The following is a 14,673-nucleotide window of genomic DNA, read 5'->3' on the forward strand; positions in this document are numbered from 1 at the left end:
TCGGAATTCAATCGAACTAACACCTACCCAAATTCTGCAACTTATATATTTGAATTATTAAATACATGGAAATATCTTTGTTCTGTTAACCGCTTCTAGCCAGTGGGAGCACACACACTCAAATTTAGTCAAATCAAAGCATGCTTGTCCCTGTGTGGTATGCGCATCTGTCTATAGGTCGGTGGACATGCGTCCGATGATTCAGATGTAGCATATAACACTTGTTGATTTTGAAAACATTTGAAATGAATTTATTAAAAAATATAACATCATTATTTTATTTTAAACCACGCTCTTTTCGATTTCTTCTTTTCGCTCAAGTACTAAATAATACTTGTTTTTGACCAATCCATAATCCTTTATACTTGGCTTCGGCTGCTGATGAAGATTGTAGGGCACCTGGTTCTAGAAAATAGTCGTCATATGTTCGGGACACTATCTGATATGATTCATATGACGTTATCATTTGACAACCCAGAAACGAAAACAGGTTATTACTTCAGACAAACGATTTCAGTAGAATTAAGTTGGGTTCACGCAAATCAGCGTTGGTAAAACCAAACCTGATTTACTTTTCGGGTTAGAACCCAACCCGGCTTTCAGGTCAAGGTTCGAAATTAGCTTTGAACAATCCATTTGATAGCACTTAATTTTAAAACTTCAATTGCTGTTGATGTTGGTTTTGGTTGGTCTAGAGCAGTGGTTTTAAACCGGGGGTGAATTCACCCCCAGGGGTAAATTGGACGACAAATTTTAACTTGTTAACCAAACATTCCCGCCGGGTATTTGCCTTTATATATTGTTTCAGTATGTCAAGAATTGAGATGCTTACTGAGAGTGCCCTGGAACGGTTTTCTTATTGTAAAATTGTGGCATTCATCCAATTGAAAAACTTTTTTACAGGGTAATAGGGTAAGGTTTTCACCCGGAAATTTTTACTTACCTGGGATAGGTTTTTATAGAATCACTTTGAACCTATCTGAGTTTAAATTAGATAAGTATAAACTTTTTCATTCTTTTTGTAACTCGTCGAAGTATCAATCACCAAAATTTACTCACATTGATCGTTTGTTGTTTTGTTTTGGCAAACCATGATGCACATCACTACTTTGAGCTTTTCTTATTAGCTGTAAATTTATCGCGTTCGTAAACCGTATTGTCCACTTAGATCGGTGTGAAATTTCACTTCCCTGGCTAACGACAAAAATCCAAAAGCGCCGGCCACTCACGCTGTGGAGGAGTAGTCGAACAACCATTACTCTCTACCACAGGTAAGTACCGTGAAACAGGCAGGAAAGCGGTAGCATCTGTGAAGCACACTGCGGTGTCTTCCGAAATTTTTGCTGGGTACAAAATATTCGGTTATTCGTCATCACAGTCGCTAGGAAGGTTCCAACGAAGTAGCAAATCTTTTCTACCTGGCCAACAGTTAAGGTCCGCTTCTGGAGCAGTCAACATTAACACCGGAGGAACTCATTTGAACATATTGAGTTGAAATTATTCATCGTATTACTATACTCGGAGAAATAGATGCAAAACCCGGAGGCAATGAGATCCTCTCCAAAAACTGGAGGGGTAGCAACCCTACAGGGTAATGATGCTAAACAATTTTTAGAAAGGGGTACATCATGGTGATCAATATTCGGAAAGGGGTACATGGAACGAAAAAGGTTGAAAACCACTTGTCTAGAGTCATTCACGAGCATGATTACTACGTAATGGCATTTCTGGAATTGTATGAGAATTCCTTTATTACTGGTCCTAAACGATCATTAAAAGTAGCATTACTGCTCCGTAATGACATTACTAACACCTCGTGTAAATGACCCATTTGGCTCCAGTCGCATTTGCATATTTGTTTGGTTCCAATGAAACGCCAGCCAAACGCAGGTTTTTAGCAGGGTTGCTACTATTTTCAAAGAAAATCTGACAGCTATCTCGCAAAATCTATCTCTTGACAACGATCTCAAAGACATCGAAATTTGAGAACATTTTAGACTTCATAAGTTAATATTACCAAAATATACAAAATTTTGATGCAGCCACTTCCATAATTTAAAAATCTGACAGAATGAAAAATTCGTCTTTTTTGCCTGGAAGCTACAAAAAAAACTCTGGCTGTTCCAGATAAATCTGGCATAATAGTATCCCTGGTTCTGAATTGATTTTGGTAGATTATTGCTTCATCTCGTTTAAAAATTCTATCACTGCGATGCTACATGACGATTGGGTACTTCTCATTTCTTCTATAAGTCCGATCCATTATGTCATTTTTTAACTGCAGGTACCTTAAGGCTCAAGTTACCTCAAGGCTTGGTAGTATGCGTAAGAAAAATTGTGTTCAGCTTTGCCACCAGATTATCCATTTAAACCTTTTCAAAACTCTAAAATAAGAATATCAGTCGAGCTTAGCTGAATGGTCCTTTGAAAAAGTGGCTGTGGTTTTTTCATTGCGCAGTTGTGTTGCGTATCCCAGCACGGTGTGGTAGTGTGACAAAAAATCACAGCCACTTTTTCAAAAGCACCATTCAGCTAAGCCGATGGTTTTTCCAGCAGGTAATTGGCATTAATTGAATCGTGATGATCTAATAAATCGACTGATATTCTTATTTTAGAGTTTTGAAAAGGTTTAAATGAATAATCCGGTGGCAAAGCTGAACACAATTTTTCCTACCCATACTACCCAGCGTTCAAATCTAAGGGTGCTTACAGAGTGGCGGCGAGAAGCTGAGCTGGCGCTGGAACTGACATTAGAATGCGAGATGCGAGAAACCTGCTTGCTGCAAACCAAATGGGTGATGTCAGAGTGAAAGCCGAGCGGATCGGCGCCGACTGCCCGCTTTCACTCTGACAGGCTTTATTTAATATGCTGCAAGCAGGTTTCTCGCATCTCGCACTCTAATGTCAGTACCAGCCCCAGCTCAGCTTCTTGCCGCCACTCTGTAAGCACCCTAACAGATGCTCAAAAAAGGTAACTTGAACCTTAAAGTTTTTTAAAGGCGTCAATCAGCGCTTTTTGCCAATTGCCGATTCGCCTTGTTGATGTCCGCCTAGAGAGAGTCATTGTCATGCTCGTTTAAAAGTGATGACATGTGAGTGATTATTTTAGTAGCAGAGTTGCAGATCGTAATGTTGGAGCTTTTCATGTCAGCCTTCGGTCCAGCAAGCAAAGATGTAAGAAGGCACAGTTTTAAGTGAAATCACTGAAAACGCCCAAAACGTAAAAAATATAAATACACACTAGTTCAAAATCTACAGATCTGACTTTATGCCAAAGCGGCTACATTCACGCAGAAAAAAGATTTGTAGGTTCAATAAACATATAGATTGAAATCAATAAATAAAATTATTGATCGGGAGACAATAAATTTATTTAGTGAATTCAATAAAAAAAATTTATCGTTTCAACAAAAAAAATATTGTTCCCTTTTTTTAATAATTATTTTATTGAAATTAAAAGAAAAATTATTGAAATTAAAACTGTTTTTATTGAAAGCAAAAGTTTATTGTTGTTCTATTGAAAAGATTTTTCAGACTAATACGTCTGTTGGTTAAAGTAATAAACAATAAATGATTGGATTCAATAACACATATTTTTGGTTTAAATATGCTTAATTTTTCTGCGTGTTGCTATAGAGGCCATTTCTGTGCCTAGTGTATACTCCATGCTTTCGGCATATACCTAACTATCTGTTCAAATAATTGTCGATTGTTTCAAATGCTTGTATTAGTTTGAACCTAGCTTTAAATATTGCGACAAATAAATTCATTTCAATAAAATCAAATATCTTTGAAATACGCGGGATTATTTTAAGGGGTTACAGCTCTGTAGAATACGAAATATAAACATATTTCGAAAAATTTTCTTCACGCAATAAAGAAGTAAACCGAGACCTTGTGAAAAAGGTTTTATAATACTAGTTGAGAAGCACAAAAAAAAATCCGTGTAATTTTGTCAAAAGATGGCGGCTGTACTGCATGCTCCCATAGGCGCGTTTTTTAGAAAGCGTCCGCGGCCGGAAATCTATCTCCCGCAATTTTTAGCTTAGATTGCTGAGAGATGAGCTTAATTTTTTTTCGATATCTTATTACCATAGCAAGCGACGTACGTAGGATATTTTTGATAGCAAGATTCTTCGCGAAATGGCGCTCTTTTTGGTACACACGCTGAAAATATCATAAAAAAACGACACAAAATTGATTACAAATATTATCAACAACAACAAACAACAAAAAATATTCTGCGTACGTCGCTGGAGAAATCAATTTTGAATATGCTGTGAAAATTTCAAAACGATCAAATATCATTTGTTTGAGTTATGTTTTCGACCAGCTAAAATGTGGTTTCGAGAAAAACCCGGGTAAATTTTAGAATTGAAAATTGGAACATTTAACAATTAAAGTCGCCTTCGATTTTTGGTACATTATTATCAAGTCTCAAGTCACATCTTAGACCAATAAAAATATATCGATTTATTTAAAATTCTAGTGGTGTAACCCCTTAACGTAGAAATATTCGAATAACATTGCTTGTGGTTGAGTTTTACGTCATTTATGAAACGATTATGGATCTTCCAGCATTAATTAGATTATAAACAAAAGTTTAGCTTTTTCAGAAAGTCTCGAACTGTACAGTAACTAGAAACAAACAATATGTTTAACATATTTTAAAATTGGTGTTTCGCAAAAAAGCATTTTTTGACCTACTTTGCGCCACAATATAATTGTAAACACTGATGTTGTTAATTTAGCGTTGAAATGACACTGTTCAATAACTCTTTACAATGGTATGGCTGGCAATACAACTCCACTGCATGTTCCAAAACCGATTCTAATATCATCGTTGCAGCAAAAACCACGTACAACGACTTCATCATTATCCTGCAGAAATTTCCTAGATTCTCCACCAAGAAGACTGATCGCCTTGGTGCCCTTCCAACTCAGTTCCAGCATGGATCCAAACGAGTCTGCCGTGTCTCCACTAATCGTTCCCGATGCCATAAGGTCGCCCGGATTCAGATTGCATCCGGTTACAGTGTGATGAGCAATTTGCTGCAACGCTGTCCAATATAGGTTGCGATAGTTGGAGCGACATACCGTCGTAGCGACGCCTTTAGCAGCTTTGAAATAATATTGAAAGCGAGAAATGAAGAAATTTAAAATACTTGTCCCACACCGCCCGGCTGTAAACCGGTTTGTCGCCAAGCTTTAAAACCAGATAAATAAAATGCTTACGTTTAATATCTACTTCTAGTTTGATGTCGAAGTTAAAGTTCTGCTCATGGTTCAGATAGGGAAAAGGTTTCGGTTCCTGTGGGAAATTATCCACTTTGAATGGCTCCAAGGCAGCGACGGGAACAACCCATGGAGAAATTGTTGTTCCGAGATTCTTTGCAGTAAACGGTCCCAGTGGAACGTATTCCCATTTTTGAATATCTCGAGCACTCCAATCATTCATCAGAACAAACCCAAATACGCGTTTGGCAGCGTCATTGACGGTCACTCGATCTCCAAGTTGGGTTGGTGGTCCACCGATAAAAAATGCCATCTCAAGTTCGAAATCAAATAAACGACATGGGCCGAACACCGGATCAGCTCCATCTACGGGCAGTGTCTGGCCTAGTGGGCGTCGGATAGGAGTTCCGGATACGACCACCGAGCTAGCTCTACCGTGATAACCAACCGGGAGATGCCTCCAGTTGGGCATTAATGCATTGTCTTTACCTCGAAACATGACTCCAACGTTGGTTGCGTGGTGAATAGATGAGTAAAAGTCGGTATAGTCACCAATGTTGGCTGGAAGATGCATCTGAACTGTCCTCAGCGGTATCAACGCCATTTGCTGAAGGATCGTGTCACCATGCAGTGCAGAACCTTCCAAAAGAAGATTCTGTGTAATTCGTCGAACTTCTTCCCAGGCATCGTAACCAAGGCTCATCAGTGGATTGAGGACGTTTGAAATGAGTGCATCCTTGAAAGAAATATTAATTTTACAAAAATTCCATATTGCGGTGAACCTCATTGTTAATAAGTTTCAATAACAAATCACATTCATTTGCATATTGTACAATAATCTTTCATACGCGTAGCAACAGATCATGCAAATTTCAAATTATAGAATAATGAGCAGCAAGTCATTACGGCAAATATTGATTTTTGACAAATCTTGTCCTGATATGAATATCAATACTGTACAAGACACATATGTTAACACTTACGTGATACTTTTCCGGGTAGAATTGTTTGACGGCACTAAGGTCGAGAACGTGTTCCCCGATGGCCACTCCTAGGCGATGTTCAGACTAAAACGATATTGGCTACTATTAAAGTATGTACATATCAACATTTTTACTGTTCGATTCTACCTTTTCCTTTGTGAAAAAAACTCCGTAGGGTAGATTCTGGATAGGAAAGTCACTATTTTCAGGAACAACTACAAACGATTTCATGTTGGAACAATTGATAATCAATTTAATTGTATGATAGAAGAAACCCGCGGCGTTTTCGGTAGCACAATTGCAGCCGAGCAGAATAGCAACGAAACAAACGAGATAAGTTAAAACGATATGATGTTGCGCGCTACGAGTTCTGCGGGGGACTGAAATGATTCGAATATTTAACTTGGCTTATCGCTAGCAACAGGTTGTTTTCGCAGTGGTTTCTTTCGACGGGTCTTCGTTTGTTTAAACCGGCTGCCATTTGCAGTGGTATACGTACGAATGTATTCTGGTAGGTGTTGGTGGGCATGCAAATTTACATGCAGTAATTACGATGTTGAAGAAAGTATTTAATAATTTATATTAAAAAGTCATTCCATCATTATTCCAATAATCATATCGACGTAGTAAATATTTGATGCCATCTTTCATTTGGATTTTCAATATTTAAAAGTTCGTCTACAACAATTTAACTGTTATACACTTGAATTCACAATTCTTTGCCTCGGATTGGAATCTGTTGCTAATTTGAGCGACAAAAAGAGTCGCAGGATCAGAAATCCTACGGAAGAGGATTTTTGAGTAACGCACCTCAGTGTGATTTTTACATTTGAAGCTTATTATCGATGTTTACATTCGAATATCTTTCAATCGGGTTTTACGAAACATGTTCATTATCCCCATCATTAACTCTCATTTTTAACCTTTTTGCCTTTCTCATATAAAGAAAGGCTATGCAATGACTGTAAAAATCGACTTTTCAACCGAGGCCCGGAGGGCCGAGCGTCATACACCATTCGATTCAGTTCGTCAAGATCGGCAAATGTCTGTGTGTGTATGTATGTGTGTGTCATTTAAACTCACACAATTTTCTCTGATATGGCTGAACCGATATTCGCAAACTTAATTTCATCTGAAAGGTATAACGCTCCCATAAGCTGCTATTGAGTTTTTAGTTGATCCGACTTCCGGTTCCGGAGTTACGGGTTGAAGAGTGCGGTCACACAGTAAATTCCCATATAAACTGGTACCACCATGATGTTCAAATGATGTAAAACATATTAAAATTGATGTAACATTACACTAGTTTGCGGGTCTGGATCACTTATGATCAATCAAAGCAGCTTTGTCCACATTGGCCACCTATGACGGTTCATGACGCCCCCGGGGAACCCGCCAAGTTCCTAAGCTAATATCACACTCATTCCCCAACGAATTCTCTACCGATTTTTACAAACTTGATTTCAAATGAAAGATACAGTAATACCATTGACTTTTGCTGAATTTCATTCGGTTTTGACTCTTGCTTGCGGAGTTACAGGGGTGTTAGTAAGCATACACTGGAATTTCCCAGATAAATCGGTCCAATCGTAATACCTCAGAGGCTAAAAACTATTGAAATGGTCACCAAATTACTTCTAATTGCAGATCTAGATCACTGATTGCCAATCAAACATTCTTTGAATATATTGTCCACTATCGACGATTCCGGAAGTCCGGAGTTCCGGGCATATTCCACAATTAAAGTCACATCGGTTGTTCGGTGATGACTGAATCGATTTTCTCAAACCAAGTCTCAAATAGAAGGCAAAATATGCAGTTGAGCATTGCGTCGCCGCAATGTGATGTAGTTTTCGGTTTTTGGTCATATAACTCTCCTTACGTTTCGAATGAATAGCCCCGCATCTTAAGAGGAAAGCAGGGAAAACTATTCATAGGGAAATAGAAGACAAAAATAGGTTTGTTTTCTTTACCCTGAATAAATACATCGCAAGATTAAATTAGCTTGGATGCTAACAAATATTTCAGATTAGTTGAAGATCTTATGACACATCTTAGAAATGGATTTGAAAATATCAGGATAGATCTGAGTCGTGACAGCTGCCCCGAATATGATTGATGAGAGATCGTGGCTGGGCAGGGGCGACAAGTGAGGAATGGTAAATGATGGTTAGTGCTGACATTATTTTTGTATAGAGGGTGAAATTTTGATACCTTACATCTTTATTATACCTAATGCATAATTTTACGCCATAATAGACCTTTCTCGTCCGACCTAACCCCCTTTTTTCTTATTTTTATTCAAAAGACTACACATTTTTAAGAATATTTCCGCTGAAATGAGACTTTTTAGAGCTATCGTGATTTTTTAATGATTTTTTTAAATTTGAAAAATGCAAGAATGTTGAGTATTTTTTTCACCTTTGCAAGAATGGTGGGACTCAAAATATGTGTTTGGGCAGCACTGTTTTGTATATTTTTGCTTGGCTTCCTGGCAACGCGGCAAATGAAGTGGTGAGTCGCGGTACAAAGTTCATTGGATATGTAAACAAACTAAAGTGAACCTCTCGGTGGAGAACGTTGCATGGTAATGTTTAACCTCACTTTTTTGACAGTTCAAAGAGATTGTTTACATGATCTTGGAATTTTTGTTGATTCGATCATAGTATGAGAAACTTGGTTTGGTTCGCTGCCAAATGTTAACACTTTCCCAATAAGGTCGCTCAGCTGATGTATGATGTCGGCATCATACATTGTTCCGTTAAATTTAACATTTTTACTTTTCTTGTACATGATTCATTGAAGAAGCAAGGAATTTCCAGCTAAACATTTGAAAAAGGCCTATAAAATGATTATAAAGGATTATTGTAACTGATTCCAAAAGGATTATAAAGGCAGTGAAATACGTACTCAATGAATTAAGGGGTGTGTCTGATGTAAACAAGATGCGCAATCAAACTAAATAAAACAGTATTCAATTTTTAAATAGAATTATAATGAATTCGACCAAAACTTCTTTTGCCTTTTTCTCATTTTCAAATGTTTGGGTAGAATTTAGATTATTTTATCGTTGTTGCGATCAATTTCGTTTGGTTTGTTTTGTTCACAATGTTCACGCAGAGCATTTTGGTGATCTATGGCAATTGATGACCTTTACACCCCATACTAGGTCCGCTCCTGTTGCAGCTGTTTCGCCCTGTCCGGCACCGAGTCAACCGATGGTCCAACTTGCGCCGCACTCGTCTGTCGCTATGTCAATGGCAGGGACTTGGATTAAAGGCCAAAATTTCAGCTACGGTTGGTGCAATCGGTTTGCCTTCGGCCACGTTGGACATTCGGCTAACGGGAATATTCAGCGATTCCGATTCGAAGGAAGCAGCGCCAGTAGCAGACTGCTTCGGTTCAGCAATACGCTCCGGTATCGGACGAAGCTAACACTCCGACAGGACGAAGGTTTCAACGAGGGGCTCAGGCATAAGTAGCAGAGTCCTTGCACTTCCTGCTTGTCGAGTGAAGAATTCCGACGAAACCACTGCCGCTCTCGCCAAGTTAGATCACCGTAATAAGTGCGACGTCAGCGGTATAGTGCCAGGATTAGTCGAGAACAGTGCCAGGACTGACTTGCCAAGAGCTACAAGATTAAATAGCAATGCGTTTTTAAAGTGACCATAGTATAAGGTAGAGGCTTTGGCCAGATGATTTATTCAGCAGAATAAGATACCAAAATTACCCAAAACATAAGACCTGGCTGCCGAAGTGAATCCACACACATCATCACCTACAGAGGCAAGCAATATTGGAACGCAGCGAAATTCCTCACAATGAATTGATCTCGTTAGGTGAAATTCCAGGAAGTACAATTTTCATAGCACAATTTAGTCGACCGAAATTGTAGTCCTCAGTCGAGAGAGAGAGACTGATAGAGTAGCAGCACCTAGGAATTTTCTTACGAAAGCTAGCAGCGGTTTCGCGTATCCTACGCTAAGTAGAGAGCGTTAAGACAGATCTCCGAAACATGTCAAGTGCTATCAGATGAGAAAAAACGTCGCATTTATGACCAGTGCGACAAGGACGGTCTGCTGACCAACGGTTCCGTCCGGTACCACCATAACACACGGCACCGGCGACACATATATATTCACAACATACTAATTACTTATCCTTCCGAAAAAGTAAATAAATTGACTATGCAATTTATCATTCGCTGCCTAGTTATTTCCTGCCAATTTGAACAAGACAGCAGTTGCAGAAAGCTTTATTGCGGTGCAAAAATGATGGCAACTCGTGATATAATATAAATTTACATATAATTTCTCCTCCCTCCAGAATGTATAATGCTCTGCATTCTTATCACTCCTATCAAATCCTTCTTACTCCTTAATGTCAATGCCGAGCACTGTTTTGCATTTGCCGGCTAAATCAACGACAATGCGATAATCGTCAATCGACGAAACTTTTGCTGCAATGGAACTTGAACACGAATAATAAATAATTGTTCCATTCGAAAGCGATAACCTTGTTGTCCTCATGTTTGCAGCTATCATACGCTGGTAGGCATTCTGACCAATGGAAACTTTTTTCGGTATGGGTATTGAACGATCATTTCAACAACTTATCATCGACCGAATTCGTTACCTATAAAGTTCAGGTAAACTTCACCACCTAAAAATGAGTAATAAATCGGATCATCTTGTTAGGACTTAACCCACGAGCAAACAAACAAATGTGTACAAATCCTTATCCATCATCCAGAAAGCAATCGTTTTATAGCCCAATGCTTGATCTTACGATTCAGCATATGCCACCGGGTTTTGCATCCAGCGCCGATTGGTCAATGTATGAACCAGGGGTGACATTACTCATCTCGAAACGAAAGGTTTATTGTATTCAAGCTTGTGTGAAAAGGTCGATTCGAATTGGTTGCATAATGTGGCACCAGGTTCCCATTGCTCCAATCCTCATCCCTCTTGAGTTGATAGGCTTTCAAAGAGCATCGAAAGTATTCAAGTAATGTAAATTTTAAAAGTCCATGTAAACAAGTCTTAGGTAAACAAGCACACTGAACTGTCAGAAAAGTGAGGTTATACATTTTCATGCAATGCTCTATGTTTTTGACAGGTATATGAATGAATCATTTTAGCATCAGTGATGCCAGGTCTATTTAAACAATAGCCTGCAGTGAAAATATAAAAGTCTGCAGATTGCTACAAAAATCTTCAATAAATTTGACATAGAAATGTAGTATGTATATATTTTAAATGATCAAAAATGTTGAAGGCTTGTGTATAAATTGGCTGGCATAGGCTTTGCTCTGCTAAATATTTGTAATCTGCAAAACATCTGCAGTGAAAATGCAAAATCTGCAGATTTACTAATATATATGCAGATCTGGCATCCTTTTAGTATTCCCCACAGGAAATTCATCCAAATGGTGTAAAAATACGGGGAAACAAGGCAAGATAGGTATTCAGAATATGGGGTTAAATGAGCAGCTTGCACTATTTTTGATTTTTTCAATAGTTAGAGGTACCAAATCAACGCGGCAATCGGCAGTAACGAATTGGGGAATAAAAAGGAAGCATCCTATCATATAAAATTTTTTGACGAGAAAGGTCTATTAGTATAAACTTTCACTAGAATTTTCTTATTCAAAAACACAGTTGCTCTCGGTGATGCAACGAGTGTAATATGAATATGAATTGTGTTGGAAATCTATTTTCTCACTTATAGGTTGATTACTTGGTGATCTATGCATTCATATTCCATCCAACGTCTATCTCACGACTGGACGCAATGCTTAATCCAACGGATGAATGCATCAACTCTTGGCAAATTTTCACTTTGAACTGAATTTACACATTGTTTTGTCTTAGAAGTAAACTTGCGTATTAATTTTTGAGAAATAGTTAATTAATTATTAAGTACATTCACAAAATTTTTTAGAATCGAATTCCTTGGATCACGTTTCCATATTTCACCCGATATTCAAAATCGGTTTAGTTTAGCCCCTAAAGCATCAGTAAAGCAATACTACAAATTGGTAAGCGAGGAACAAAAATGCAAAATGTTTAATATCTCCGCCGTTTGTGAACAGATTTTGACAACCTATAGCTTGTTCGAAAGGTATTTTTACAAGCTTCCTAATTATGTGCGCACTGCATTGATTTGTTTGAGAGTTATTTGCATTAAATACTTTGTATTTTGACAAAATCATTCATATCTCAGTAAGATAGCAATATATCGAAAAACATTGGGCCTTTCATTTGAAACTAGTTTCGTGAAGATCGATTCAGCGGTTGCTGAGATAATTACATGACCTTAGTGAACACACACACAGGGGGCAGCAGGGACAGGAAGGCCAGGAGTCTAGTCTAGGGGCTTAACGAAGCCCCACCCCCACCCCGCTGCGAGTTGCGGGGTTTTGCTAGGATATGGTGGGGTTTGGATTGGGTTCTACTAAAAAAGCCATAATACCGAAAGCCCTCTAAAAAAGCCATAATACCGAAAGCAGCTCCGACGAAGCGAGTCTGTGCCGCTTCTGCTAAGATCCTAAGATTCCAATAATCGAAGATCTTAGCAATAAAAGCACCCTAGCCCAACCGGAATGCCAACCGGCCCATCAGGATCGACGCCAGTAACATCCTGATTATTGCATACTGGCCATGGCGAACGACAACGGACAGGACACGGATTTCGAATAGGACGGCGACTTTGGGTTGACAGGCGTGCTGTTCTACTCCCTGAGTAAGGAAGGTCATCCGACCTGAAATGGGGATTGGGCTAACAGCATGACTGCCTCCGTCCCAATAAAACCCTGGCAGGTCTTCGAGTACGTTCGAAAGTCGCTATCATTTGGTTGGTGGTACTAGGTTCGGTTGGAGCATTCCCGATTTACGCCGATCTGGCTCTGAACACTACTCCCCATGAAGGATAATGTCAACCCTTGCAGGACCTCCCTGCTGCCTTTTGGCAGTATAGATAATCATGGGATCACGAGAGGCGACTATGTGCAGCGAGTGGAGATAGTGGCCCGGAGTTGGGAGAATAAAATGGAGAATAAACAAGTAACTAACATAAACGGAGCAGGCACGGCGAATCCGTTCGCCAGAGGCAGGTTAGTGAGGTCACCTCACTGCCACTCAACTGAACTCATTCAGCAAGAGCAGAAGGTGGAGAAGCAGCAGCCGCAACAACAGCCAGAGCAGAGCGGGATGAACTACACTCCACAGAAGCCAAAAGTAGTGGCAGCGAAGCACTTGGTGGAAGAGCTCCACAAGTTTGTGGATGCGAGAAAAAATGTCCATAAGGACATTAAAGAAATGATCATCAGAATCCGAAAGGTACTACTGTCTGCCGCAGGGGTTCCAACAGTACAGCCTTGCGACAGTATTTCAGAGGCTGTCGTCTTCTTTTCGCTTCGACAGTTTGATGACCGATTCAAGCACGACAGCTCTCAGTAAAACTGTTATGCGACTTGCAACGTTGCCATCTTGTACCGCACAAGACAGTTTGCGTATACGTCTACAACTATAGTTAATGTGCGATGACAGCCTCAGTTGGTTTTGCGTAACATTTCTATCGTTCTTGGTGGTAGAACCGACACGTCGATGCAATCAAAGAACTTTTTTTTCTGTGAAAGTCGTGCTCTGTACATTAGTGAAGGCCAGTACGGTGCGGAATATAGAATGAGTTAGAATGAATGCTGCAAGGTTTTCGTATTTTTTAGAATGAATGCTGCATGCAAGGTTTTCGGGTCTAGATGAGATAACGACCATCGAAGAACAGAAGCATGCACTGATCGAGCAATGCAAACTGGATGTACCAGCGACGATCCGGATTTGGAAATCGTATGGAGGAACGCAAACGGCGGCGATTCGACTACCGGTGGCCGCTGCCGGCGGAGACCGGCAAGATAAAAGTAGGATGGTCGGTGTGTTCGCTGAGTCACTCCGCGAGTTTTCAAGCAGATGGAGCGATGCTTTGACCTCGGACACCTGGCGAGGAACTGCAAGGGCCAGGACAGGTCTGCATTGTGCAGAAAATGCGGAGAAAAGTGGCACGTTACTAGAGAGTGCACGAAGCAACCAAGGTGCTTGATCTGCAAACCGGAAGACGGAATCGACCACATGACGGGAGGCTTCAAATGCCCTGCGTACTTAAAGGCGAAGGCAGGCCAACGATGATGATGATGGAGATAACCCAGTTTAATCTCAATCATTGCGACATTGCATAGCAACTGTTGCAATTATTGCAGAGCCGTATCGTGTTCCCCACGATAGCCTGTACGCTGGACGCGGTCAGAGAAGAGTGTAAAGTAACATTCCGGGAGGCCAGGGCTGATTTTAAACGCGATATAGCGCTAAGCAAGTCCACCTGCTACAAGGAACTGTGCAGAGAAGTAGACGCTAACCCCTGGGGCAATGCATATCGTGTCGTTATGGCCAGGATCAAGGGT

General features: G+C 39.8%; 1 protein-coding gene across 2 annotated transcripts; it reads right to left on the reverse strand.

Moving 5' to 3' along the window:
• Positions 1 to 4,282: 4,282 nt before the first annotated feature.
• On the reverse strand, positions 4,283 to 6,696 carry LOC131694031 (fumarylacetoacetase). 2 transcript variants are annotated; one of them, XR_009306381.1, is made up of 5 exons: positions 6,366 to 6,696; positions 6,219 to 6,302; positions 5,236 to 5,971; positions 4,708 to 5,120; positions 4,283 to 4,638 (listed from the first exon to the last, which is right to left on the reverse strand). XR_009306381.1 is itself a non-coding variant. In XM_058982370.1 (4 exons), the coding sequence occupies exons 1-4, from the start codon at positions 6,447 to 6,449 to the stop codon at positions 4,780 to 4,782; spliced, it is 1,245 nt and encodes a 414-aa protein (XP_058838353.1). In that variant the 5' UTR covers positions 6,450 to 6,695; the 3' UTR covers positions 4,283 to 4,779. The 2 variants fall into 2 exon arrangements, 1 of the variants encoding a protein (XP_058838353.1); XM_058982370.1 differs by having other exon boundaries at positions 4,283 to 5,120; positions 6,366 to 6,695.
• Positions 6,697 to 14,673: the final 7,977 nt, after the last annotated feature.

This window comes from Topomyia yanbarensis, chromosome 3, assembly GCF_030247195.1.
Source record: "Topomyia yanbarensis strain Yona2022 chromosome 3, ASM3024719v1, whole genome shotgun sequence".
NCBI classification, from domain to species: Eukaryota; Metazoa; Arthropoda; class Insecta; order Diptera; family Culicidae; genus Topomyia; species Topomyia yanbarensis.